The sequence below is a fragment of the Parus major genome, chromosome Z (genome assembly GCF_001522545.3).
Source record: "Parus major isolate Abel chromosome Z, Parus_major1.1, whole genome shotgun sequence".
In the NCBI taxonomy this organism is placed as follows: domain Eukaryota; kingdom Metazoa; phylum Chordata; class Aves; order Passeriformes; family Paridae; genus Parus; species Parus major.
The window spans coordinates 16,050,869-16,078,865 of NC_031799.1; the positions used below are offsets into that span (position 1 = coordinate 16,050,869).

Consider the following 27,997-nt stretch of genomic DNA (forward strand, 5'->3'; position numbering starts at 1 on the left):
TTCTACAAACTAGGGAGTATTTTCAGACCATTTCAGCAAAGATGCCTTCTTAACAGGATGGTCTTATACAGCTGCATTACCTTGACTAGCATGACAACCAAATTTAAAGACATTACGTAGGCATTCTGCTTCTTCCTAGTACAAACCAAGATGAGCTGCTCAAATGGGAATGACCTTATGGAAATAAGAATCACACAGTTGGTGCTCTCAGCAGCATATGTACACCTATTCTCATCTTAATGACAAAGATCAGCAGTTGGAAAGGTCATGACTGAGACCTCCCAGGATGATGAAGAGGAGCAGCTAATCATGCCACAGGTTATGCAACTGCTGGGGGGGAGTTTAAAAAACGAAAGCAGATAGCTACAAAGACAGGCCTATGTACAACAGATAGATATCTATATAACTGTAGGGATAAATACTTACCTGTATGCACAGGAACATCAGACAGCGCCAGACACCCTTCTCCTCAGGGAAAACTCAGAACCATGAGACACCCTGCGTTTTGCTCTACATGACCACCATATACCTTCCTATATACCTCCAAGGTGAACACTGGGATCTGACTCAGAGATTGATGAATGTGCAATTATCCATGTTAATATTCTGATAACATTATGTCAGTGAGGTGAAAGGATAAGCTTATAGGAAATAAAGGGGGATTATTTCTATGGCTCAAACAGAATTCTGTTGGCAAACAGAATTTTGGAGTAGGAAACTCATTGGACAGAAACCCTTTTTACACAGGAATTTTTTCACTCAGGTCACGTACCTCTACTAATCTATAAGTAGCTTTCTGAAGACAGTTGAAGAACAAACACACATTGCAAAACATGCCATAAAATGGGAGTTACTTCTTCTGACGATATGATGAAATATTCCAAATGACCTCCAACAGAAATGTCCTCCAACAAATCTTTTTGAACTTAATGCCAGGACATGTTTGGTTACTGCTTGTCATGTTCATTTTCCCCTTTCAACAAGCACCTCATACAAAAAAAATCCTTATTAATTAATGTTATTATTCCATAGCAACTTCCTTTACACAGTCACAACAAAGATCTGTCCCATCATAACGAGATTATATAAAATATGCATCCACCTTAGTTGTATAACACTACTTAAGATGGGCTTTAAATATGCTTCTTTTACCAACAGTTTTTTCCTGAAATTGCACGGTTTTTTGGACAATCAAAAAACTGAAGTTGCCTTCTTCAGTCTAAGAAAGCTGTTTTTATGGTCTTGCTGCTTCTTATCTCTTTAAAGAAGTTATTAGCATTATTCAAAAAGATAGTTGATAAAGAACATTTAACTGTTTAACAATACTCAACAGACAGTTGATTATAGAAAGACATGTCAGTGCACATATGGCAGGCAGATAAATTATGCACATCTGGATTACTTTTGGCAAGAAACACAACTAAGTGTCTAACGCCAAGTTTAGCAATCTGTCACTATCAATATGTGCGTTTATTTAAAGACGTCAAGGATTCAAAGTCATATTTTCTATTTCTTCATAAAAGTTCCAGCTCTTCACAAGACAGCAAAACAGGTGACAAAACACATTGCTTAAATTGCCAAAGGCTGTATAAACAGGGAAAATTTTTAACTTACCATGCTTACAGGAGTAGCCAAATTTTCAAGTCAACTCTACTCTTCACCAGCATATATTAGTATTTAATATATAAAGTGGGTATATAATCAAGTTCTGAATACCCAGCCTCCGAACTTAGATGAAATTTTGCTAATTTCAAAGAAAATTAAATAACATGAATATATCAGAAAAGTTTCAATTATGACCTTATTTGTACAGTAACTGATTAATTTTTGTGATAGGTTAATGAAATGAAAATCTACTCATAGCTAATTGTATTGCCCAAAACTCAGTAATGGATTTAGCAGTAGAGAGAACACGCACCATACTGAAAGGCAAGCATAAAACTGAAGGTTGAGAAATCAGGCTTGTTCTTAATTCAGATGTAAGATAAGTAACCAAAAAAGGAAAGTACAATTGATATGGATTAACATTTGCCACAGAAAGCATTATTTGCACATAAAAAAAAATATCAAAGAGCCAGAGCAATTTTTTTCTCAAAAGAATAGAGAGAATGATCACAAAGGCCTTAATAAATCCATAATTATCTTAAAAATATGAAAATCTAAATCAAATTTTGTGGCAAAAAGCCTAGTTGCTTTCTTACACATTAAATTCATTCAGCTTATACTAAACAAAGGGAGAAGGGAAAAAAGTATTACCACTGTCTATCTTTTTTAACACAAAAAAGGTACAAAAACATGTAAGAATTTCAAGACTACTCATTGCTTAACAGAAAGTGAACACCCCTTAGCCTGATAGTGCTGTTACTTTGGTATAAGAAATTCCACTCAGGTTTAGCTCAAGGATCATAGTAGACTCATCCATGGTCCTCTTATGATTTCATCTCTGAAGGGTACAAAACCTCATTCTGTCTTGCTAGATGTATGGAGAGACAGCATTAAGCCTGCATAAATAAATTTAACTTTTACATTCATATTAATATATGAATACATGGAAAATAGATTTTGATTTTCAGTTGTAATAGAGCCTTAATTACATTCACAAGAAATTGAAATTACTTGAGATAGGTCATAACATTTATTCCAAATACCTACTCAAAGTTGTGTTAATATGTGCTATACTAAAATTAGAATATTTTATTATATATTTGAAAACCTGAAACCTTGGCATATTTTCTACAAAAGTAGTAACCATTTACATTTTATTTCATACATACACACAGAAGTAAAGCCACAACATTTAACATTTTAAAAAAATTAACGTTACTGAACACTGTATCTGCAGTTTTGAGCGAGTTTTAACCTGGCCAAACATAAGAAAGAGAAGCTGGAAGAAATCAGTAAAGAGACAGCACAATTATTTGCCTTCCTGATGAACAATCCCCCCTGTGGTAGAGGAAAAGATGCTGCACTGTTGAGGTTACTGGAACAACAGATTTCATACCAGCCTCGGGACAAACACACCCGGCAGCATAAATTCACCCAGGTCTTTGAGAGTTTCACTTAGATGGATTTTTGTTTGTCTTTTCATTTGTACTTTCCTGCCAGTTCACCTTCTAGTAAATAAAAGTACCTGCTTCTCACAATATATAATCTACATGTCTAAAATTTTTACTCTTCTTCACAAGTACTCAAAGTAAATATGCAAAATTTGGCACAGGCACTTCCCACCACAGAAGGAGTTGAGAAATTTTCCTGACAAGCATGCATAGGGCAATATTTTAAGCAGATGATTAATTAAATCAAATTGAAAATCTCTTAAAAAGGATAAGTGAAAAGGGTTTGTTTACTAGGACAAAAATCTTGAACAGCACTGAAATGGATAAATACCAAGCTGAACAGTCACTGGTTAGGTACTGACAACACAGTCGTTTACACTCCCTATTGGGCGCTTGACATGAATTACTTACATGCCAGCTAAAATGAATGGACATGGAACTTGATAACTTCAGTTGTACTATATTTCACTTTAAGATTCTTTTAGCAATTGGCAATAGTTTATACTGTGTAACAGTGGCTCTTTCTTAGCATACATATGTTCAGACAACTGAATTTACCTGTGTCTAGACACACTGAAATGTCTTGAATGTTGAACTCTCTACCAGCAGAGGGGGAACCTCTATTGTGATTTCTTTCTTTCAACACAATCTAAAAGGCAGACTTCTAAATCTGTTATTTAGCTTCTAATGCATTCTTTTTAAAAACCTCACATACAGGACTAAGTTAATACCCCTACTTCCCATGGGCACTCAAGACAGAAGACTCAAATTGGCTGACTGTGCTTGTTGCTTTGATCACATCATAAGACAGCATTTCCAAAGCTACTTCTATAATTTTAGCCTACACCAGCGTGACTGTATGTTAAGGGAATAGTATACATTCATATTTTTTGTTGATCCTTGTTCTACATTACCTCTTATCAATATGAATAATTCTTTTCACTGTCACAATCTTTGAGAGCTTTTTTTGTAGAGAAGCTTCATCTTTCACAGAAATCAATTTTCCTTCTCCTGCTTAAATTTCCAAGATATACATAACTTCCTATCTTCATTACTATTTAGGGCACTTACAACACTCTTCTATATGGACATAAACTAGAGAACAGAAATAATCTACTCCCACAAAGTCTTACACAGCAAGTCAACAACAAATACAAGAAATGAACCCAGATTTCATACATCTTAGTAATTGTAATGACTTTTTCTACTATGGTTAATTTGCACCTTAACTTCTTTCCCTCAAAAGGACCTCTCAGATTAAAGCAAACTGTATTAGTTATCCAACAAAACAATGGATCACTAACTCCTATGCTCAGAAAGCATTATATTATGGTATTTTGTTAAAAATAAAACCTCTTTCTGCCAATAACAACTGAAAAATTGGACAGTGGGCATTTGCTGGAGAATCCTCAAGTTGGAAGCTTTATTTATAGAAGCAACTTAAGAATTAAAATATTTTAAGTATACACTGGTTTTATTTTATGTATTTTCATTTACATCACCCACAAAAGATGCTCTAGATTGGAGATGGAGTTATCATAAAACAGTAGTAGGAGATGAAAAAAAGAAACACAAATCTAATGTAATTCAATAAAATATTGTAAAAAGATACTCTTTTTTAAGAGCAAAGCATTTTAAGTGCAAAACATTTTTCTCACCAGAAGACAAGTGCCAAAAGAAGATAAAAAAAGTTAAAATAAAATATCTAAATCCCTGTTTAACTTTGCCAAAATCTAATCTGAGTGCTTACATTGTGCTCAAACAAAACTTTGATCATAAATTTCTTTTCAGAGACCAAAATGAATGACAATAGGAAAGCAGGTTTCTATAGCAGGGCAGCTCTGTTAAAGCTTTCAATAACCATGTCAGCTCCCAGGGGCTTTAATTTGCTTCTGTGGTGGCCTTTGTTTTTATCTTTAAAGAATTCAGAAACTACATGACATACATGTACTTAATTTTTTTTCAGTATTCTTTGGTAAAATTCTAATTGCTATCAGACACACATTTCTGAGGGATGATGGTCACCAGAGCAGATTTGCAGAGCACCAGACAGGTGAGGATCTCAGCCTCTGACAAGGAGTCCCAAATGCTGACAATTTCAATTCTTTTGGGGAGGTGAACAGGCAAGCACAGCTCTAATTTTCTGCTTTTTAGTATTCTTCTTTTCACTCAATGCTTGGTGACATTAGCTGGCACACCCTGTCTGTCAATATTTTTTTTTTCTGCAGAAGTAGTTTCATGGGGGAAAAAAAGAAAGAAAAGGAATTTTCTAGGCCTCTAGTTTGCTTTTCTCCTCTTCATCTCTTCTCCCTTGTTATTTGCCTCTTAAACTTAAGATGAAAACCTCGGGTCTGCAAAGACAAGCAGGAGCTTACTACTGCATGACAAAAAAAAAAAAACCCTCTTGTATTTTTTAACAATAGCCTGCCAGCCTCAGAAACAGACTTCAAGAGACATGTAGATTGGCCCTTCTAAAGCAAAACTTTGGACACTATGTGTAAATTATATTTTCCTAGTGTTATGAAATACAGAAAAGCTGGTATGGCCCTAAAATATAGTACCATAGTACAGGAAAACCTTGCAGGATCCAGTACCAAGCACACAATTTAAAGAAGTAAAATTGAGTGATTAAAAGGGTTGTATTGATCCATGCTTGCCATAGAAAACTACGATGATAAAGTTTAATTTTAGAAATTTTCCCTGGTGCCTGAAAGCTCATGAACAGAAAGCTTATGGCGGTGATAGCCATAATTCCTCCTTTGAAGAAGCAGTAAGTATTCCACTAAATGGGTAGATAAGGCCAGGCTGGATGCTGCCCTGAACAACCTGGGCTAGAGGCTGGCACTCCTGCCCACATCATGGGGGTTGGAACTGGGTGATCTTTACAGTCCCTTCCAACCTCGGCCATTCTACAATAACTAGAAATCCAAACTAAAACTAGAGAGGTTTTAAATAATAAGGTGACAGAACCAAACTCTTTATGAAAGTCTTTCAATAGCCAAGAAGTAAACATTTGCTCAGCAAGAACAGACTTCAATTTTCCTCTTCTGAGCAGAAATTTAGATTTTCAGAGTGGTTTTGAGTCAGATAGTTATAAACATCCTGGTAATGAATAATCACATCTGTCCCAGGAAAAAAAGCTAGCCATAAGAAAACATTTCACTATTTCTGAACACTGCACAAAGCATGCATCTAATGCAGCCAGAAGATGCAAGAGAGACAACTGTGATAGAGGCTGTTAGACTGATGGTCCTGATCAGTCCTATCACCTTTGTAGAATAAGGGTACTTGTCCAGAGTGCAGTCAGCTGAAAAATGCTATATTTGTGGAATCCCATGGTGTTTTGCAGGATTTCTGGCATATTTTTCCCATATTTCAATAAAACTACATCAGTTTCTTGGTGAGTCTTTTGTGGAGCTCAAATAGCAAATTTCTTTAATAGGTACAAGGTTGCCACAAATTTCAAGTAGTAAAACCTTATAGCAGTCTTCAACAAAACTCACAATGCCTTCTGAAATGTGTCATTGATATAAATTAAGAACTAAGTAACTGACAAAGGAACATTTAAGTTCCATAGAAGAGACCTGGAATTCAGATTTACAACTTTCTTTTCATGGGTAGAAAAATTCAGAATTTTATCAAAGCTTGCAAACAGCTCCAGTGAACAAGCTAGCTGATACCACTTTCTCCATATTAATAAAAATTAAAGAGTTGTTATCTATTAGCAATTACATTCTGTACATTCATACTAATACTCTGGATAATTGTCCCAAGTGTCTGACTTAGAAGTTCTGAAATACTTCCAAATAGAAACAATTTATTTTTGCACACAGGATGAATTAATACTCTATTAAGAACATAAAGTCAAGCAAAAGAAATGGAAACAACTGAAATAATCTAAACAGCAACTGGAAATTTTAAATCTCTCAGGTAAGGAGAATTACAGCCATTGACTTATACATGAGTAAAATGACCATGGGTTATTTCTGCATTCTCTAACACCATAGCTGAGTTGACAAGGAGGAAAATTATCACACAAATAGAGAATATTAAATCAACACAGTTCTCAAAAAGCATTAAACTCAGAGAATGACTCAAATATTTCTAGGACAGACATCCTTCACAGGAAAATACTAATATAAAATACTAAAATACTGAAATGAATGAAGCATTAAAGATTAATTTCTTTACAACAGATAACTAATTAGAAGATGCTCTATATTTTCTATGTCTCAAGAAACTCAAGGATGCCAATTCAGAACTTGAAAGTGTTATATTTATTTCAAATTACTACAATAAAAGAGAATACAAACTGATATCAAAGAAATCAAAATCTTTTTCAAAGTATCAAGAATGGTTTTGAATGCCAATGTTGAAGTGTCAGAGAACATCACTACCTCTTTCAATTAATTTGCAGTTATTGCTCTCCAACATGTTATAAAGTGACATACAGTTATATAAGTACACTAAAATCTGTATTTTGAATATAAATTCAAAATTGAAATGCAATTTCAATTGAAAAAAGAAAAATTAATTTTCAGATGCATAAAATAAACTAGTAAGTTTCAGCAGATTTTTCCAGTATTTGATGTATTTTAGTCAACTAACACAGTGAGTGTCTGGCAGATAATCCTGAGCAGGGCAAGTCAACTCTTCTTTCATTGCCTGATCACAATAGCCTGGCTATACACACTGTATTCTCAAGCACTCACAGTTACCCATTGCATGTTCTCAGAATACTTGAAACTGTGCTTTTCAGAAAACATAAGTTGAAATAATTGCAAAACCAGAATGAGAGTACCATCATACTGGTTAACTGTTTCAATTATTTGCATTACTCCTAGAGTGAAAAAAAACAATTCTGTGACCACAACAGCAACATATGTGTGGCGTGGGACTCTCTGTGTGACCACAATTCTTATGATTGATGTGTTTCTTTAATCTATCTATATCAGGTTCAGTGCATACAAAAGCACTGTGAAGCAGCCTGAATAACAACCATGCCAGAAGTAGAGAAAATTAGAAGTATTCAGTTATTAGAATGATAGCACCAGTTGGTGCTAGCAGTCTTGCTTTTTTTGTTTGTCCAAACTTTTGCATTAAGCTCTTAATTCATGCAAGATACAAACTCCCATTGAAATCACTAATAATTAAAAGACCATTAGCTTTGTGGTGTATCTGATAAGTCTACCAGTGCTTAAATTACTGTAAAATTAATGGCAGACTGCTTCCGTACCTCAGAGATGACAAGCAATTACATTAAAAGACTGACATGCTCCAATTCTACACTACTACTTCAGTTAAACACGTAAGAACAGAGAGCAAGATGCATCAAAAAGACCCAGACATCCTCCTGTCTAAAAACCCTGAAGGAAGGTGCAGTGTAGCCATAGATCCAGTTATCTTTCATATAATGACTTATAACTGAGGTCTCTCTTTAATACAGATTTTGCAATTATGAGAAGAAAATGGAGAAGAAAGAGCAGAACCATAATTACAAATCTGAACCTTCCTGAGAAGGACAGCTTTGCAAAATATTTTATATCCAATAAACTGGATTTCTAGTCTCTGCTCTGGCATGCTTCTATCTAGGACAATAGCCAAGTTCCTCCTCTTTCATTGTCTCTGATTTCCCCCTCCAACCCCTCTCTGTCTGAATGGTCACTGTTTTAGGGCTCAGATACATATGCTACTTTATGCCTTATGGAGATTCAGACCCATACAAATCCTAATGAATAATACACAGGAGAGGATTTAAACACCAGACCACAACTGAACCAAACTAACACAAAGAGGTCCTACATGCCCTACTGCCATACATGGGAGATCTTTTAACTCTCTCTCAGCTGGGTTCTGCCAAAAGTGGAGAAAGTGCTTTGCCATCCTTTCAATGTAGTCCACTTCTACAGCATCCATCCCGCTGCACAGGGGTCAGGGTTTGATGATCTGATGCCTTTTACATGCACAAAAAACATCAGCCAAACCCTGAACTTTACTGCCCACAAGAGCAGACCCTTTGAGCTTTCACCCAGTTTGGTTACTAACAGCCTGTAAGTATATTCCTAACTAAACCCTGCTGTCAAGTAAATATCAACAAACCAACATGTAACAAAACAAGAAACTTAATTCAATGTTCCTGATTTCAAAACAGGCAGTTCTTCAGTCAATAAACATTTCTTCTAGTGCTACAAGTAAGTGAAAGGTGACTAACAGGCAAAAGACTTTTTAAATGTCTGGCAAGTTTGGAGAGCATTTGGAAGGAATAAGCTTGCCAGAAACTGCTGGCAAGCACACTCCCTACAACAGCCAGAAATGGATATCCAAGCATGCATTTTTGCTTCCTTTCCCAGACATAGTATTACCACCCCCACCTTCTTATTTATGCAGGGAAAGGGTGGCATTATTGAATTTGTTTTCTTAGTTAAGCAAATTTTTTTCCTATTGCACAGAAGGAATGGCTTCCAAAAAGAAAGGTAGCCAAATGTATCTGGGGAACATTTTAAGCCCATTTTACAGGTACTAAAAACTGAATTGTCAGAGTCCATTGGAAGAATATAACACCTCACTTTTTTGCAACATATTAGCCACTGCATTCCCAGTTTAGAACAGTTTGAGAGTTATACTTCTCAAATATAGCTCTGAGATGCAAATAATGGCTTCAGAGAAATGTAAGAAGACACACTTATTTTCCTTAGAACAAGAGCATCGGCAACTTTTATATTTTGCTTCTTCTGTTTTGCTAAATTTTGTGTTTGCACCCTATCCATGACGTGGATTAAATCATAACTACTTCACACTGTTAAGGATTTTACAATGGATAACCCATAGGAACAGTAGTTTAACCAGCATGAAAGTTTTGCTGGAGGTTTTATATCATGACATATAGATAAAAAGGAAAAGCTTCTCATGTTGCATTCTACCACCTCTATCAAAAGTTAAAATCTCTTCTTAAAGAAATGCTTTCTAAAAATGCAACTATGAACTGGGGAAAAAAAAAATTTCCAAAAGCCTGCATTTGGCTATATCCCCTCTTCTTTTGTCAGCTGTCTTCCTGAAGCAAGCAACAATATTACCAACAAAAAAGAACTTAATCATTTCATGTAATACCTGGCAAGTTTATGTAAAAACAACTTACGTTGCAGCAAACTTTTTGTGTTTTCTAAAAGCACTTCCAAGCACCAACCTGCAAAAGGTATTCATATCTTAAGGAAAGCTAAGAAGAACATAAGAAAATTTCCCTTTTCTTCAGATGAGTAAGTCTCTCCAGAGCCTGTGACTGGCACTATCAATAATATATTCCTGGACTGACTTTTTTTTTTTTAAGCCAACTCTGAAATACTGCTCCAGTGTCTTGATTCCTAAACACACACCCACAAAAATTAGTCCAGCAAGATGACATTAGTCTCTTCTCACTGACCAAATGCTTTGTAATAAGCAGATTGGCGGAGATGACTTAATTCAGACACACTGAGTAACTGAATAATTAAATCAAATAGAAGAGCTAATAAAGAGTGCATAGAGACTGCACAGACAACATTATTTAGGGATTGGAGAAAGTAAATGGAAAGAGAATACTAGTAAGGCTTAAATGTGCCTTGATTCAGTATTCTGATTTGTTAAACATTTTCTCATCATTTTATGCCCTAATAAGTTTCCATTGACTAACATGACCTAAAGCTACAGAGAAAGCTAGCTCAGTGCACGGTTTCCTGAGATGCATCTCCACCAAGTTGCTGCAACTAAGTATCAGTTAAAATAATCGAGAAAATGGAAGCATACATACCATAGCAAATTTTTTTGAGACTAGTCTTTGGGTATAGTAACAACGAAGCCACTTTGAACACCATGCTGTTTCAAAATAAACTAATCCTATTTCAAATTCTAATAATAAGTGAATTTTACAATGTGTTAAAAACAGGAGTGACATACTGTGAAATTAGTTGAGAAATGCAGCACTGAATATAAAAAATGTACTTTGTTACCCACATTCAACTGTCACTTAAACCTCAGGTTACCAGGAGGTAAAACTATACCATATATTCACTGTAAACAAAAGATGACCAAGATAAACCAAAAATAATCTGGCACCACATATTAATACATAATCCAATACAAGTTAAAACCAAAAGTTAATGTTCAATGTGAACAGTGAAGCCTGACATCCTGTTGTCTTCTCTTTCCTTCAGCCAAGAAGAGACACTCCCTTAAATGTCAGTGAAATTATGTGAATGATCAGTGGGAGCACAGCCCCTGAAGTCCAGTAAGAAATATAGTCTTAATTATGGGTCAGCTCTTCTCAGCTGCTTAATTTCATGTATTTCTAATTGCAACAAGACACAAGGATCAAGACAACTACCTCTGTCTATGCCGTACAGTCTAGAAGTTAACACAGTTGTATGGCAATAGTGAAAACTTGACTTTTGACTGCCAACAAGAGCAAGAATCAATTAGTGAAACTTCTGGTAACAGACAGAAAAAAGTACCTTACCCCTAAGACCACCCATTTGTTTTGTTACCTACTGCTACAATGCACAATGATAATATAGCTAAAAGGCTCCACTTCGATTTTCACTAAAGCCAGACAGATCAGAAATAGCAATGACAAGAGGTTGCTATGAGTTAAAGGCTATCAATGCAACTGCTTGTACTCTTCAACTCATGGAGATTCAGGCCACTGCCAAGTAAGTGAATGAAACAGAAGAGTAAATGTAATTTCAGGAATAGGTATCTTCAACTTTTTGTTTTGGCAATTGCAAAGCAGCAGGCTGTCAAGTCCAATTCAAGTGAGAAGCAAGCTTTACTATTAGGAAAAATAACTCTTTAGTACATAAAGACAATTTTTGTGTGTGTCTGCATTTGTAAATGTAAACTTAAGATAAATCTATGCCTATTTCAAGACCAAACGCATGAAGATTAATGTTCACTCCAAGAGAAACAATCAAGGATATGAGGGGGAAAAAAGTACCATAATATGCTGCGGAAGATTCAAAATCTACATTCCTGGGCGAATAGAGCTAAATTTTTGTTTTTACATACATATGCATATGTGCATATACATATGTGCATGGATTTAATAAATACAAATAAAAATTATATATTATACAAACACGTGTACACATACACTCTACAGATCTCAAAATAAGCAGCACGGGCACATAATTAAGGGGTCCCCAGGGCTCATAAAGAAAGTGCAACGACCTTGTTAGTGTTTGGCCTTTCTTTCGCACCCAGTCTCATTGTAAAACAGTCAACCATGAAAGTACTTTAAAAAGCTGGTTTTCTTTTTATTTACAGCATGATTTTATAATGTACCATTCATGTTTTATAGAAGCTGGTACTTCTGTATATCTTTCTGCCAAATTCAACATGAACCACAAACTTTCTAATTTACAACTTTCAGAAATTTGAATGCTTTTGAATACCAGGATTTTCAACTTTGCAATTTAATGACAACCCTGCCTTTGGCCTTTCCTGACCTGTTGTGAAGTAAATCAGGCACACTAATGTGGGCTAACAAGTCTTTTTCACACTGTTCGATCACCCTGCATCTTTTTTCTCAGCAGACACCGCCTCTCTCCCACTCTCTGTCTAGCCATCCTCCCTCAAAGCAAACAAAATGGTCACTGTAACCCTGCATTACTGCTCATTAGATCACAGGTTAGTCAAGTGGAACTGCCCGAGGTTCCCAAAGGAGAGCTATACTTCAAAAATCTGTCCATGTCAAATGAAGAAAAAACCCCTGAGCGTGGGGTCACCCAGATCAATGATCAAAAGAGACTGAGAATAGTGGAGGGAAAAAAAGGGAAAAAAAAAAAAAAAAGAAGAAGAGAGAAAAACAAGAAGGAAAAAAAGCCCTTTTTTTGTAAAAAAACAGCCTTCTGTATAATAAATCAGAATAGAAAAATACTAAGCTTCCCCCCCTCCTTCTACAACAGTCAATTTTGGCTTTAAAATGTTTTGGGTTTTTTTTCAGAAGATTTTATAAGAGTAGGAGTATTTCTAAAGTGTTAAGACTGAGGTGTCAATAAAACTCAAATTTACTTTAAGAAAATTAGCAAGAGGAATAATACCAGAAGATAATAGATTTTCTCTCCATCACACAAATACTTAGCTATTCCAAAATGAGTCAACATCAATTTTCATTCAATTATAACTTTAATAATAATTAATAACAATAACAACAAATATGTTAATAGTATAAAACAACTATATTAATAATAACAAATATATTATTATTATAAAACAAATATAATCATCATAATAATAACAAATAATACATAATAATACAACGTCATGAGAAATAATACAAGTAGCATGTCCACAAAAAAAGGTAGTCAAGCAAAACTACATAGTCTGAACTCTTCTGGTATATGACAGATGTGCAGGCACGTGCAATACTTCAAGAATGTGCAGTACCATTTCTGCAGCCTCTGTTTGTCTTTTAAGTACCTAGGGCAATTTTTTTAGTAACAACTACAAAAACAAAAAAGCCCAAACTGAATTAAGAAAAAAAAATTAAAATACAGTAATAATTTCAAGTAATAAATTCTGATTCAAAGAACAGAGCAAATTACTTAATGAAGAGTTTAATAGAATTACTTAATGAAGACTGTTTAATAAGGTTCTGTGCAAACACAGATTATAGATATCACATGCATTAATACTGCTTAACTTCAAAATAAGTTATGCATTTCTAAAACAACAAATATACACTGTGCCACTAATGAAGATGCTGTTGCAGCTAACAGGACCTGATTGTTTCCTGCAATATTAGTGACAGAGCATCTTTTTGTTTACAGCTCTGAAAAGATTTCTTCTCCTGCCTTAGCGAGTGACTCAAATTTCACTCTCTTACTCCCTTTATCCTCAGCCATGAGTAAAGGCGTAATTAGCAGCAAGGAGCAAAGGTAAACAAATTGGAAGAGAATATCTGTAGTAGATTTGTAGTTAATATATGGCCTGCTGTAAAAGCATTACTGCAACAGAACAAAGCTATAAGAAATCAAAGGAAAGAAATCCTTTAAGTACTTAAATGTTTCATATAATGTACCAAACAATTTCCTAGCATTTATTACCAGAGTACAATAAAAACCAAAATGGGAATGTAAATGCTGTGATAATACATTATGATAAAATATTTTAAAAAAAAATTACAGAAAAGCTTTTATTAACAGAGAGATAGATGGAACAACTTATTTTTAAATAAATAATGTTAATTGTAGCAAATCTATAACAGCATATGCAGTAATCCCAATTATCCACCTCTGTAGATATGTATGGATAAAATCAACAGTCTTTTAAGCAAAGTTTATTCACTAATGCAGGTTGGGCTTTTTGTTGGGGTTTTTTTATCAGTTTGCTAGATGCCTCCCACATCTATTAATAGGCAATAGATGCCTATTAATACTTGGAATGGAACTCCAGCATATATTAACTTTAAAGATGCCTATACATTAATACTGAGTCTTAACTTTTAAGACAGTATTAATACAGCACAGACCTTCTGACCCTTGCAACTTTGTATCAAATCAGAATCTGAACAAATAACAAAAATCTGAACAATAACAAAAAAGACCAGAAAAAGCAAAGATATTGAAAAACATGTAGTCATAGCTATGGAATATTCAATACACTGACAATACACTGTTTTTGAAAACAGTAGGGAAAAATAATATAAGGATGATGTGTGTAAATCTGAATAATAAAAAAACACATTTTCAAGTAAAAAATTTGTTAAATTTGCCCTTGTTTTTAATATATTGTCTAGTTAATTTGTTTCATCCTTCACAAAGTTCTTTTCTAGACTAACTCAAAATTTCAGGCTGTTCAGATTCTAACAGAAGTTACTGTTTCATGTCTGACTGCTGTAATAGATTTTCTAAACATTTAAACTATTTTGAGAAAACATTTATTCTTATAAAGATTCCAGCATGACTAATGATATGCTGCAGTATCAACAAATCATCATTAGAATAATGTCGTTATATTTAAAACCCTGCTTCTTGTCTTATGAAGACGATTGTTCCCAGATGCTAGAGTGGATAATTCATGTTTCTTCAGAAGCATGTCGGCATCTGGTGCTGAATCACTGCAAGAAGCGGATGGGAAAAAGGTTTCCTCTTTTTGAACCAAATGTCATTATGCACTGAACAGAAGTGGTTTCTGAGGAAATAATGGACACTGTTCTCAGCCTATATTGCTATAGAAGAAGGCCTTCAATGGCTCCAATTTTCTTTAAGTAAAAACTCATAGTACTGCATCCTCATCATCCTTGAACTGTGGGGCCCTTCACTATGTCTGAATTTTCAGAACTCCATTCCATTCTTCAGTTTTGTTTGAACCTCAGAATGCTCTCTACTCAGCTCATCTGCTTTACTGCCAGTAAAGTCTTGGGAAATTAACAGGGAAAGAAGTGCATGAGACTTGTCGGCAATCCCCTCCCCTTCCTCCTGTTACTCCTCTCTAGCTCATTCCATTTGCAAAAGCAGCAGTGTCTTGTCCAGCAATCAAGCTCAAAACAATCTTTGATTTTTATCTTCCACCACCCAGAGAACATCCAAAATTTTTCCAGGAGCAAAATGGCTTGAAAGAATCCCAGGGTAAAAAAAAATTAATTCAAAACTGAGAATGGATAGGAAGGAATTAAATCACACCTTACAGTAGTGTTTCCTTCCTGGCCTTTGACAACTGTAGCATTGTTTCAGTAACATCCAGGACACTGATGCAAAGATGAACCTTTCCCCATCCTGTCACTTGGGAAGGCATCTTTGTTTCATGAATTCTTACATGCCAACATCTCCATCTCCAGAGGTTTATGGTTTCACTCATAGGACTTCTATGCTAAAACATCTAAAGAAAATCAACCTCGGATTGGTCAGTGATACCTCAATTTTCAGGTCTGCTTTCCCTCATGCTGCAGCTCATATTCAAGAGAAATTCTGCCCAGGCATCTTCAGAAATGTTGAGTTTGATAAGGAACAGAAAGCCTCTAGCGCTCAGGCTAAGATCTGAGCACCTTCTATTTGATGCAGGTTTTAAGAAACTACATATATTTCCAAGCAAGGTCTTCAGGGCATTGGTAATTACAGACAATAATAACATGTGCTGTGTCACAGCACAGGTAGCACTGGTGCAGCTGAAAATTTTCTACTTTAGTGGAACATAATTAAAATTTAACTTGAAATACTTACATAGATATAAAATGGATAGATTTTTCTTCTGCTGTGGTTATTGCTGAACTTCCCTGACATGACCAATAAACAAGCTCATCATGATTTCCTGTGACAGTAAGTGTCTAATTCCTGCAGAATGGACTGTGGCCAGAAATTAATTTCATACACTGCATACCTACTCTAATGGAATAAAGATTATGTGATCATAACCAACTTGAAAAACACTTTTACAATTTACTTTTTTTATATTGAGTACCAAATATAAATTATGCAGTTCAACTACAGAATATGATTTTTTCCTTGCTAAATACAAGGTTCACAGTATATTTAACTTTCCTTTTATCAGCAAACTTATTTTAGCATTGAAAAGAAAAACAGAAGGATAAGTCCTCATCTTTTAAAAAGCAGCAGCTTGTATTATTGAACTCAAGATTTCATTCTAATACATATCCATACATACATATATACATATAAGATGGGTGTTTGAAAGAAAAACACACACTAAATCACTTTTATTATCAAAGACATTTCACAAACTTTATCCAATTCATTAATAAATACTTTTCCATTCTTTTTCAACTGATCCTATTTTTGCTAAAACAGTAGAGTTATATTTGGAAAGTAGTTATATAGCCACTATTTTGTTCCATTTGTAATAGTTAGTAATTCTGAAAGAAATACATCTTTTCTTGTTCATGTAAGATGTCACTAATGGCAATTAAATTTTTGAGCATTCAAGAATTCCCCAGAACAGCAATATCACAGACATGGGGGCTCAAAAGGGTTGCAATGATTGTGTGGTCAGATTTGTATCTAACAGGCCTCAGAATTTCATTTCTCTCTTAAAGCACACCAACTTTTTACCAAGCAAAAAGGGTTTCAGAAAGACTGTAAAAAGCTGTGCTCTTCTCTAACAGTCTTTACTGAATACCACATAAACACTTGTAAGTATACAAATATTTATGAAAAATATTTACATAAATATGCATATAGATTAGTATCTGAAAGCAATTTAAACTTTCTCTAATAAATTTACTTTTTATCTATAGAGACTGTGCTCTATCTTTACAGTCATTGTGTTTAGTTCTGCAAGTGCAGCCAATTCCTTCTCTTTGAATGACATTTTCTCTCCTTTTTTTGCTTGGAAGTCAACAAAGACACTAAATTTTCAAAGTACATAGTGAAAATAAATGCCTCTTTTCTATCTCCCTCCCAAGTCCAGCAAAAGTAATTGCATGTGTACTATAGAACATTCATTTTTAAGCAAGAGGAAAAAATTATTTTCCAGCATTTCCTGTATAATCTTCCTTTACTGTGGGTCACCGTGGGGGGATAAGAAAAAAAAATGAGAAGTAATGTGGTAGGTAGAAGGGTCCAACACTCATTGGATTTTATAGTTCCACACCTCCAAGTTTCCACACTAGTTCTAGTTTTACACCTTTTTCCCACCTCTCATTTGTGCCTGTACACCAATTATCCAGTTGTCTTCTCCTCTGAGTTTATTTAAAAACAAGACCTTGAGGAAGGATGGTAGTAATTTTTAGATCCAAACCAGTTCATCACATGGTCATACAATCAGACTGTTACACCTGAAGGATGGGACAGGCAAAGTACCCAGCAAGCAAACCAATACTGCTGATGAACACACCATCTACATACATACAAAACAACCATTTCATGACCCAGATAGTGCTGTAAAAATCCATGTCTGCTGTTCAAAACTATACATGGAAATAGTCTTCAAAATCTACCCCAAGACATGCAGCTGCTTTTTTTGCAGAAGTGTACCTGGCAGCATTCACTACAAAGGGCCATCCAAGAGATTTATTTCTCTAAATACAGCTTCATGTTGTGAAATCAGTGTATGTGAACAGTACTTCAAATCGTGTGTCTTAGCTGTTCTACTCCTACTCTTTATCTCCTTGTACATTGTGTAATATATGCACATTTGCAGGTGTGCTCAAGCGTTTGTTTTGATATCTTCAGGAACACCATTCCAAATCACAGTTTCTAGGGGCAGTCTTTGAATTCATTTCCTTGCAGACTTACATATTTGTCAAGAGCACAGCTAGAAATTTGCTATTCAGAGAGATACTTTTCTTTGTTAAGGTTTTGCCTCTTTGTCCCACATACATTGGGAGAGCAATATTAAGCTGTACTAAGTGATATTAATCACCAAAACATTACCAACTATACTAATTCATCTTTTTATCTAATGAATATATTGATGATTTTATCTGTTATGACTTTGTTTACTTTAAAACTTGATTGAAACACAAATTCATGTAAAGGGAAGGTGTAGATACTGTTTGGATTCAGCATTGCAAATGTACAAAATTCTTCGTAGTTCACATTTAACTAGGATATGGATCTACTCACATTTATTTAAATTGCTTATCTTTTTAGATTGCCTTTTTTATATATTTTTTTTATTATAGGATCCTTTTATATTTATATAAATATAAATATTTATATATCTTATATATTTAACAGGTACGAATAAATTTTTAATCAGAATGGAAGTTCATATAAGAAATGCAAATAGGAGGTACTTCTGCATTGTTCTAAACTGGGCAAAACTAATATTGTCTAAACACCAGTTTAATAATAGTCTCCTCTCCTGCAAATGTATTCATAACTGAAGTCTGACAAATAACTCTTCTGCTCCCTCAAAGGCCACAGTTGTGAAGGAAGCAGCCAATACTCAAAATAGCAGAGTCCAGCTCCAAAACAATCTTCAAATATCAGGGGACACACCTTGGACGGTAAGAAGTATTTGCAGTGAGGGGATTGCAAATATTAAGGTCACTAAGGTCACTATGATCTCAAAAACAGGGTAGGAATCTATATTTTGGCTATTTACTGCAGTAATCTGAAGATAAATCATCTCAGAAACAGTTCCTTGAGAAACCAAAAATCTGTCCCCGATTTAACTTTGCTCTGGATGTCCCTGTCACAAAGTACACAGATTTGCAACAGCTGGTCTTTGAAAACTCAGATTTGAGAGGCTTGACTAGGGTGAGGACGGGGCAGACTGCAGAGAAAACTTTCATTTTCACTCCTTGTTGTAGGCTAGGTTTTTGCAGTACCAGCTCCTAGAGAAAACATTTGCTCAAAGCTATTAGCTAAGATACTACACACTCTGAGGCTAAACCTCTTTAGGCATCACTGCTCCATGCAGGTTTTCAGATTGCTAGTGATGAAATGACATCTATAACTCATACACTGAAAGGGTTTCCAAAGAGAAACAATTTTCCCCTAACTAGCAGAAACCACAAACAGCATGAATTATGGAAAAACAGTACAAAGACATTGGAATATCGAGAAGTGATTACACCCTGGAATTGAGCCTGTCATACGCAGCCAACTCAGGCCCTGAAACCCCAGTTTGCAGTGTGCTCCAGATCCCCACCACCAGTAAGAGCCTCCACAGCTGCTGGCAAACCTGAGCATTCTCCTGAAAAGGTTATTTAGCTTTAAGATATTTTAAGGCTTCAAGAAGACATTGTTTATTTACAAAATTATTTCTAGACAGAAACAACAGAGAAGAAAATGGCAGAGTAAGAGGTAACAGCCCTCACAGCCCTAAGATGGCTCTTTTCATAAGGACAGTCACCTTCCACTAATCTGCTAGCAGAAAAACAAATTAAACATAGTGATTCAAAATCCATATATTCTCAACTAGATAAATGCATCACAGTCTATGTTACTATGCAACAAACCTTTCAAACTCACTTTTGAAAACATTGTTTTTGCACTTAAAAGATTTTTTTAAATCTTGCTCTATCAAAGGAAAAAAGGAAAATCAACATGACTCTCCTATGGAGTTTGACACCTTCATCAATTCAACTTTAAAGTAAGGTCTTGTATGCAAGAAAAAAAAAAACAGCACTTGTGATCAGAGCAAGTTTTCTACGTTATTCTTTTCCCGACAACTATATTTAAACCAACAGCATAGTCTTCAAATTGACTGTTAATAGGTGGATTTTACTGTTAACTAGTAAGTCTACATTAAAAAGTTTTAGCATTTTTTAAAATGGGGATTTAGAATAGATCTTTAGTGATTTCTTCTGTTATTAGAAGTCACAAATTAAAATATAGGAAAGAAATCTATTTAGTTGAATTTTTGGATAACTGAAGAAAAACCTACAACAGGTTATACTCTATGAATTTCTTCACATATATGGTCTTGGAATAAAATAGTTCAAATGGAGTGGACCTACAATGATCATGTAATGCACCTACAACTTTATAAAGAGCCCTAAATAGAAAAATAGAAACATCCCAAAGTCAGCACACTGCCAAACAAGTAGCTGCTTCACCAGTGAACTAGAAAAAATTAATTCAACTTGGTTCCTCCTTTGGCCAGTCCTATATGGCTTCAAGGAGTCCTGAACAGATTCAGATGAGCATCCAGAATAACCTGCCCCTAAAATATAACTGCTACAGACAACTTGCAACACATGCAGCTCCTGAATATTGCTCTGACCTGGGAGAAAAGTGGCTCTTTGCACACTGGTTCAACTCACAAGAATCCACTGCAATATCCGGCTTTTGATACTCATACACAAAGTCAAGACATCCCAAAACAAAAATTAAAAAGTTGATAATCACAGTAATGCTGTTCCCTTCTAAAGCAATTTGAAGCACTTTTATTACCATTACTCTCCTGCAATATTTTAAGTCTGTGAGAGAAATCTGATTAATCAAAACCAGTTTCAATAATCAAAAGTACTTTTGTGTGGAAATGCAAAAGCACATTCTGTCAGGAAGAACTTACTTAAAAAAACATATAATTAGGTAAACTGTTTTGGAACTGCACCCTGTATTTTGGAAGCCATGGCCAAACTGATATGACAGCATCTTCCCTCACATGCTGAGTAACTACATTTATTTTTCATTTGTAAAAGTTTATATTTGCTGTTTCATAAGGTTTCCAAAATGACAGTCAGAACTGACTTACATATGATTAATTCTTCATTACTGTAATTTTAGTCTAAAATAGGGTTATTCTGGAGCAAACCTATTGAAACAAAAACAATTCTATCAGTTTTACAGCCTGGATAATAATGCAATCTTTATTTCAGCATGGCTCAGTTGAAGTCACTTAGCAGATATTTGAAAACATGTCAATAAGTGCTATTGTCACAGGAAAACCAAAACAAGTTACAAATATCTTTGACATGGGAAGATAAAATAATCACCATAGAAGTCTACATAAAAGAAATATGAGGGACATCTTCATTTATAGTTTCTACAATGAAATTCCATGACAAGTTTACTTTTTTGATTTAATTTTAAAATCAAAATCTAACTAGGAAACAGCTAACCAGCAATAGAACTTAGGAAAAAAATATTAACATTTCCTGATTAGTATTTCAGCTCAGTTTCCCCTGCAATTTTCCCTGGTCACTTCAGTAATATGAAGTATATACTGTAATATGAATTAGGTTAAATTGCATGTCATAAATTAAATAAATTATTTGGATATTTTTTCAAGTATTTATTATAGCTGTGAACTGAACTAATCATGACATTGCTTATTACATGCAGCACGTAGATTCTACGTGCTAGATTCTAGATTCTATATTTTGTACCTAAGTAATGCATGGAAAAAAACACATTAAATGAAGTACAACATTTTGAAAAACTGAAGCAACTGCACTTCCCAACAAAAAATATAACTAACATCTGTTGCAGAAACTGCTTGGCACTTGCACAGTTTTGTGAAGAATTTTTGTTGTAGATAAATATTTTTCTACATTTCCCATTATGCACCACTCAACTCAGACATTTTCCTTAATTATACTCCAAGGAGTCCTTTCATATCCATTAAAGAAAAGCAATTTGTTGCCTAAAAGAATGCATACAAATTTTTAAATTTCAACTGTGATTAATCTGTCTTCTGACACATGAAAAAATTAAGAAAATACCTATAATTAATGGACTTAGTTCTGCAAAACTGTCTAATAAGATTCTCAATGCTCAACATAATACATTTGTTACATATTTTAATATGTTGGTTTTATATAAGCAATGGTCTTACGATTCATCATTTTGTTCCTATTCCACATCTCAATAATGAGGACAATAGCACAGCAAAGCCTTTAGGAAAGCAAGAAATTACCATTTCAACGCTGGTAAAAATGACCAAAGAAGGCTTCTATTTTGCATATACAGCAAACACAGATAATCAGTTTCTTCAGGGACAACGTAACAACTTCATGACATTCTTTTCTCTCTCTTTTTTTTTTATCTTTTCCTTTTATTTTCTTTTTTCTTTAATTTGCTTTCCACTACTCTTAATTAAAAAACTTCAAAATTCACTGAGCTCTTGATATAGTGTGGGTTTCTTTCCTGAAAATATGCACGTGCTGTGCATATTTAATAAAACTTTTGTATTCTGCATCTCATACACACATTAGCAATCAAGACTTGTCTTGTTACAATAATAAACTCTAAGATTTTTTTTTTGAAAGCACACAATATAAACCCATTTAAATGCTATTGTAAGCATATAGAGATCTACTACCCTACTGAGATTTCAAGCAACTGGTAATGAAGAATGAGGTGAAAACAAGGGTACTGCCAATAAAAGAAAAGAAATGCTAACTCTAAATACACAAAAAATGCAGTTCAGGCCCAAAAGTCTATCCACATGGGCTCAGCTGCAAAATGAGAGAGTTACAAGTATAATTTGCTGTAAAGCAAACCAACTGGCATTGCATTCATTATTAATATGAAACTGAACAAAGAACATTTCGAAAATTCTATCAGCTATCAAAAACTTCATTTAATATTGAACCAAATTTGACAACTTTAAAAATGAAAAATATAGTAAAATAAGAAATACTTAAATCATGTAAGAAACAACCCTTCTATTGATGAAAAATGTGATTATGAAATTTCTCTGATCTGTGAATTGCCCCATGAAAGAGTTAAAGCCAAGGCACAAAGACTACATTTGGATGATAAAATCAAATCAGTTTTGTCCCAGGGTACTGTAATTTTTTAAGTGTGAAGTTTAGGACTGCGTGCTTTGTTTTTATGCTGTATAATAAACCAGACCAAATTATTAAACTTACACATCAAAATCCATATTACATTTCCTTCAAATATTCATTATTTCTAAGTCTGGTTTGTTTTTTTTTTTTATATATGAACAAGATCTAGAACTTGAAGCTTCTATTCCTGCATAATTTTCGTTTACTTTTTTATGTAACTTGGTATATTAAATACAAATTCCATTTTTTTTTCCTTTTTCCTAAGAATGAGTTTTCAGAGAAAAGGATCAACAATTTTAAAGAATACTTTACAGTGTAGTTTACATAGCTGTCACAATCTCTTCCTAAAAACACTGTTATGCTCCAGCCACATTTATCCCACTTCCTTACATATAATAAACTTAATTTCTTTTGACTCAGGAGACATAAGTAGCAATAAAGAAGTAAAGGCTGTATGTTCCAACTATACCGTACTAAGAGCAGTTCTACCGATCAGTTTGTTCTGAGATGAAAGTCTAAAACCTCATATTTCAGAAAAAGAAAATCGAAGAAAGAATCAGTTTAAATACAAAGCAGCAATACAGTAAGGTGCTGAACAGTTTTCACTCTGCTGCATTCACGGAACAAACAGATTTCACATATAATCTTTAAGAGGAGGAGTCCTTTAAATGACATTTATGAACAGAATGACACAATCAGATTTTAACTTCTTCTTACAATTTCATAAGTAATTTTCAGCATTTCCTCAAATGTATTTGACATGATAGGAATGTAGACAAGACAAATTTCTCAGAAATTGAAGGGCAGAAGGTACACTGAACAGAACAATTACATAATTTACTGTGTGATAGATAAATTATAGACAAAAACATTACTCCTTGGAACAGGAAGATCAGAACCAGTCAAGGACTTCAGAACAGGAATTGCAATTCTGACCTCACATCAGTACACAGCAGTTTAGAAAAAAAGCTTTTACATAAAAAAGACAACCTATGGCTACAATGCAGTGCTTTAAGCAGTTGAAAAGAATGGAGTAATGGAACAGTGCAAAATTAAAACTAAGAGCAAATAAAAACTCAAGCTAAACAAAAAAAAAATCACTGTCCCAGCAGCTTTTCATAAGAGTAGTTTTAAAAACATCTTTTCTCCCTTAAGCAAAATACGGTGAAAGCAGAAGATCTGTTTGTATCCAAGTATTACTTGTCTGTTTTCCAGAAGAGCTAAGCCTGTATAGAGTACAGTGGACTAAGTTGTTAGGGATTGGGACTGCTCCTGGTCTGCGTACTTACAGTAAAGTAGAAACTGAGGCCAGTCCTTAACCAGGATGTCAGGGTAATAAGTGACAGTAGATCAGCAGTGTGCAGATAGTAAATACAAACAGGCAAGAAGCTGCCACATTAACATACCTCTTGTACTGAGCGAGCTGCTGGCTTGTCTTGGTGATTGGCCAATATTAAAAATGGCAAAGTACATAACTGTGGGTGCTGGAGAGCAGAATGTAGCTCGTTCCTAGCAGTTTCTAGATCATCTTCAGAGGAGGCGCTGTCTAGTACAAATATTACCCCTTGGGATCCTTGGTAGTAACGACTCCAGTATTTCCTGATATTGTCAGCTCCTTTCAAGACAATAATAAGAACTAATTAAAACAAGAATAGTTTAACAAATGTAACACGTCTAAGCAAAAATAAACCATCTACATAAAATTATCAAAACAATTAACTAAATTTTATCTCTTAACCATCATTAAAAGAATAAAAAGGAAAAAAAAAAAAGGCAATAAAAATCCAACATACACATACACACCAGTGTCAAATAAACATTGTTTAAATAAGGAAGGAAGTTGACTTAATGCAGCTTTCTTCCATTAAAGTTTGTGCTCTGTTAATGAGTACTGGCATTACTACCATGCTTACAGTATCACACAGCCTAATCCTCTATCTTCTCACTGGAATATCTGAGCACTAATACCTAAATCTTTACCTATTCTTTTTCACTTTCCCCTGCAGCTCCTTGTCATAACCTGCAGCTTCTGTCATGGCAGTTGCTCATTTCTGATAAGGTCCTCTAGTTCATCTCCAAACCATCAGGCAACCACTTCATAATTGGGGAAAAAAGGTGTCAGGAAAGCCTATTAAAGTAATTAGATACTTAATGAGGAGAATGATGATACAATAGTGAGTTGAACAGTGAATGAGGAGCTATGGTGACAACATGCTGCAAAGGCATTCAGTTCAACTACTTTTGCTCTGTCAACCACACTAAGGATTCTGGAAGAGCCCAACAGCAGACACATGAGTGACTGTATAGGCTTATATGCCACAGTAATTTTTAGGACACAGTTGAGCAGCACTCAGCCATCTCAACAGAAGCCAAGCACTAAGGTTATCAACAGAAAGCTTTTGTCTCCCCTGGAGAGCAGCATATGTTGTAGCAATGAGGTAGGAAAAAAAAAATTGTATTTGACAGCTGTCAAACTATCTAAACTATGATTTGGATATGGGCTATTCTTTGTATGTCTGGATCTGGCACTACACTCATGGGGACAAACACTAAACAGTGAACAGCAGCAGCAATAGTCTAGTAGAAAACTTGACATGTCTGCCAGACAGTGACTTGCAGAAATGTGCGGAAGGTACCTTTTATAGACACATTTCTCATCTTGAAACAGGGAGAAGTGAACTTCCATACAAACACAAGAACTAAGAGCTGAAAACAAAATCCTACTTTTCAGTGAAACAAAATGACACAAAATTTCTGAGCAACATAATGAGATTTAATGCAACATCATGACCATAACATTGATACAATACTTAAAACATTAATTTATACATTGTGCAACAAGAAAAAAGTCACTAAACAAAGGTGAAGGGAAAAAATAAACATTTGCTCCATCAAATTTAGGTATGCAACTCAAGCGAATTCAAATCTCATCTAATGGAGTTAGTTGGTCTTGTCTTTTTATTAGTCACACTGGAACCCTGAACACTTTGTTTTTGTATCTGCACCCAGCACAAGCTGTCAACACACAAATACACACACTTTTTCCTACAGAGAATACTTAAGTCATGTCTAATATTTTTTTTTTCTACAAGAGACCTACGGAGTTGACTACTTAAAGGTAAATGGTCACTGGACCTAGTCAAGACCTTACTTAATCTCTCTGTTAATTTAACCAGACCCAAAATAACAATGCGCAAACAGGACTGATGTTTTATTATTTTATCATCAAGATCTGAAGATTGGCATTACATATACAGAAGAGGACTGAAAGATAATTCTATGTTTTTGTAGCACACAAATATCTGTCAACTGTACTTGTAAAGAATTTTGTAGCATGTTAGGTGCCCCAGTCTTTCTGAACAGCTGTCTACTTCAGAACCAAGTAGAGCAAGCTGCCAGAGGGACACTATTTACATAGCCACACACAGCAGTGTCACAGGCATCTGAAGTATCACATTACTTTAAAAACTAGTACAGAATCATTTTTGATGAACTTAAAGACCAAGAACATGATCAGTTCTTTGAACGTATTTTTTTTTCCTAGCAACATAACATCTGCCTTACTTGCTCTAAGCATCAGTCAGCTACTTTTCAATCACATGTCACTGGTAGAATCTGAGTCTTATCTTTGTAATCATACTCACTCAAAAAAGAAAAACTGTGGTGAACTGCAGAACATTTGACCTCTTGTATCTAGGCACTTGGAAGAAAGCAGCTCATGGATCCCTACATGGGACATTGAAGCCAGAAAAGGAGAATGCTGATTTGCTGACCTTATGGTCTGGTCTTTTTGGTTCAGGCTCTTTAGCAGCTCAACTTTGTTCCTCCATGTCAGCTGTCCCAAAAGAGTCACCACCAAAGTAAAGCAGTCCTTTTCTCTCCCACCCTGGTCAGTCACCATGGCATAGTCAAAAGAACCAACTTAAACAGTGTCCCATGAAACTTGGTATTTTCTTTGGGATCTTCCATTATGCTAATGACATGCCTTGAAATTGCTTACACTTCAATTCTGAGGCTATCACCTGAGGTTTAAGAACAAAAATAATTTGCACAAAGCAGACAAGGAAAAAAGACTGATAGAGCATGTACCTTAGGGTGCCATTTCAAACCATTTTTCTGGCAAATGCACTTGAAAAATAATTCTTGGCATCAATAAGCTATCAGCAGCTGGAAGTCACAATTTCTGCAAGACAAATAACCTGATATTCTTTCGCCTTAACTCTTCATATTCAGGGAATAGAATCTGCTGTCAGCTTCTTGCCTCAGAGTAGTGGACTGGAGTTATCCTGGAGTCATCCTGGGCAGAAAACACTAGCCTATGAATAGTGTTTCAGCCATTCACACTTTGTGGCATGACAAATATAGCCTTGGAAAACAAGCAGTTTTAGGTGCAGTTCAGCAAAACTATTAATTTATTTTTTATCTATTGCAAAGGTTTCAAAGACAGGAAGATTCAAAGTCTGAGGTCTTCAGAAATCCAAAATGTAATGTGCAACCATTAAACATCCTTAGGCTTTCAGAAGACTGATAAAATTCTTAATTTAGCTTAATTTAACTTAACTAGTACCCAAAACATTCCAGCAAACAGTAGTAACACAGAATAAGCACTTAGGTTTGTCAGCCTGTTATAACAGCTTTGAACCATATGCCTGCTTCTTCAAACAAAAAAATGCCTAAACTAAGATGAAAGAAGGAAAGAGAGAGAGAGAGAGAGAGAGAGAGAGAGAAAGAGAGAGAAAGAGAGAAAGAGAGAGAGAAAGAGAGA

At 34.8% G+C, this 27,997-nt stretch overlaps 1 protein-coding gene across 3 annotated transcripts in view; it reads right to left on the reverse strand.

The window, feature by feature from the left end:
• ARL15 (ADP ribosylation factor like GTPase 15) overlaps nucleotides 1-27,997 on the reverse strand; it is a 218,233-nt gene that overhangs the window by 107,310 nt on the left and 82,926 nt on the right. For all 3 annotated transcript variants that reach the window (XM_015652835.2, XM_015652836.1, XM_033520245.1), the window contains exon 6: nucleotides 24,639-24,847. In XM_015652835.2, the coding sequence (XP_015508321.1) occupies nucleotides 24,639-24,847 (209 nt within the window). The remainder of the gene's footprint in view (nucleotides 1-24,638; nucleotides 24,848-27,997) is intronic.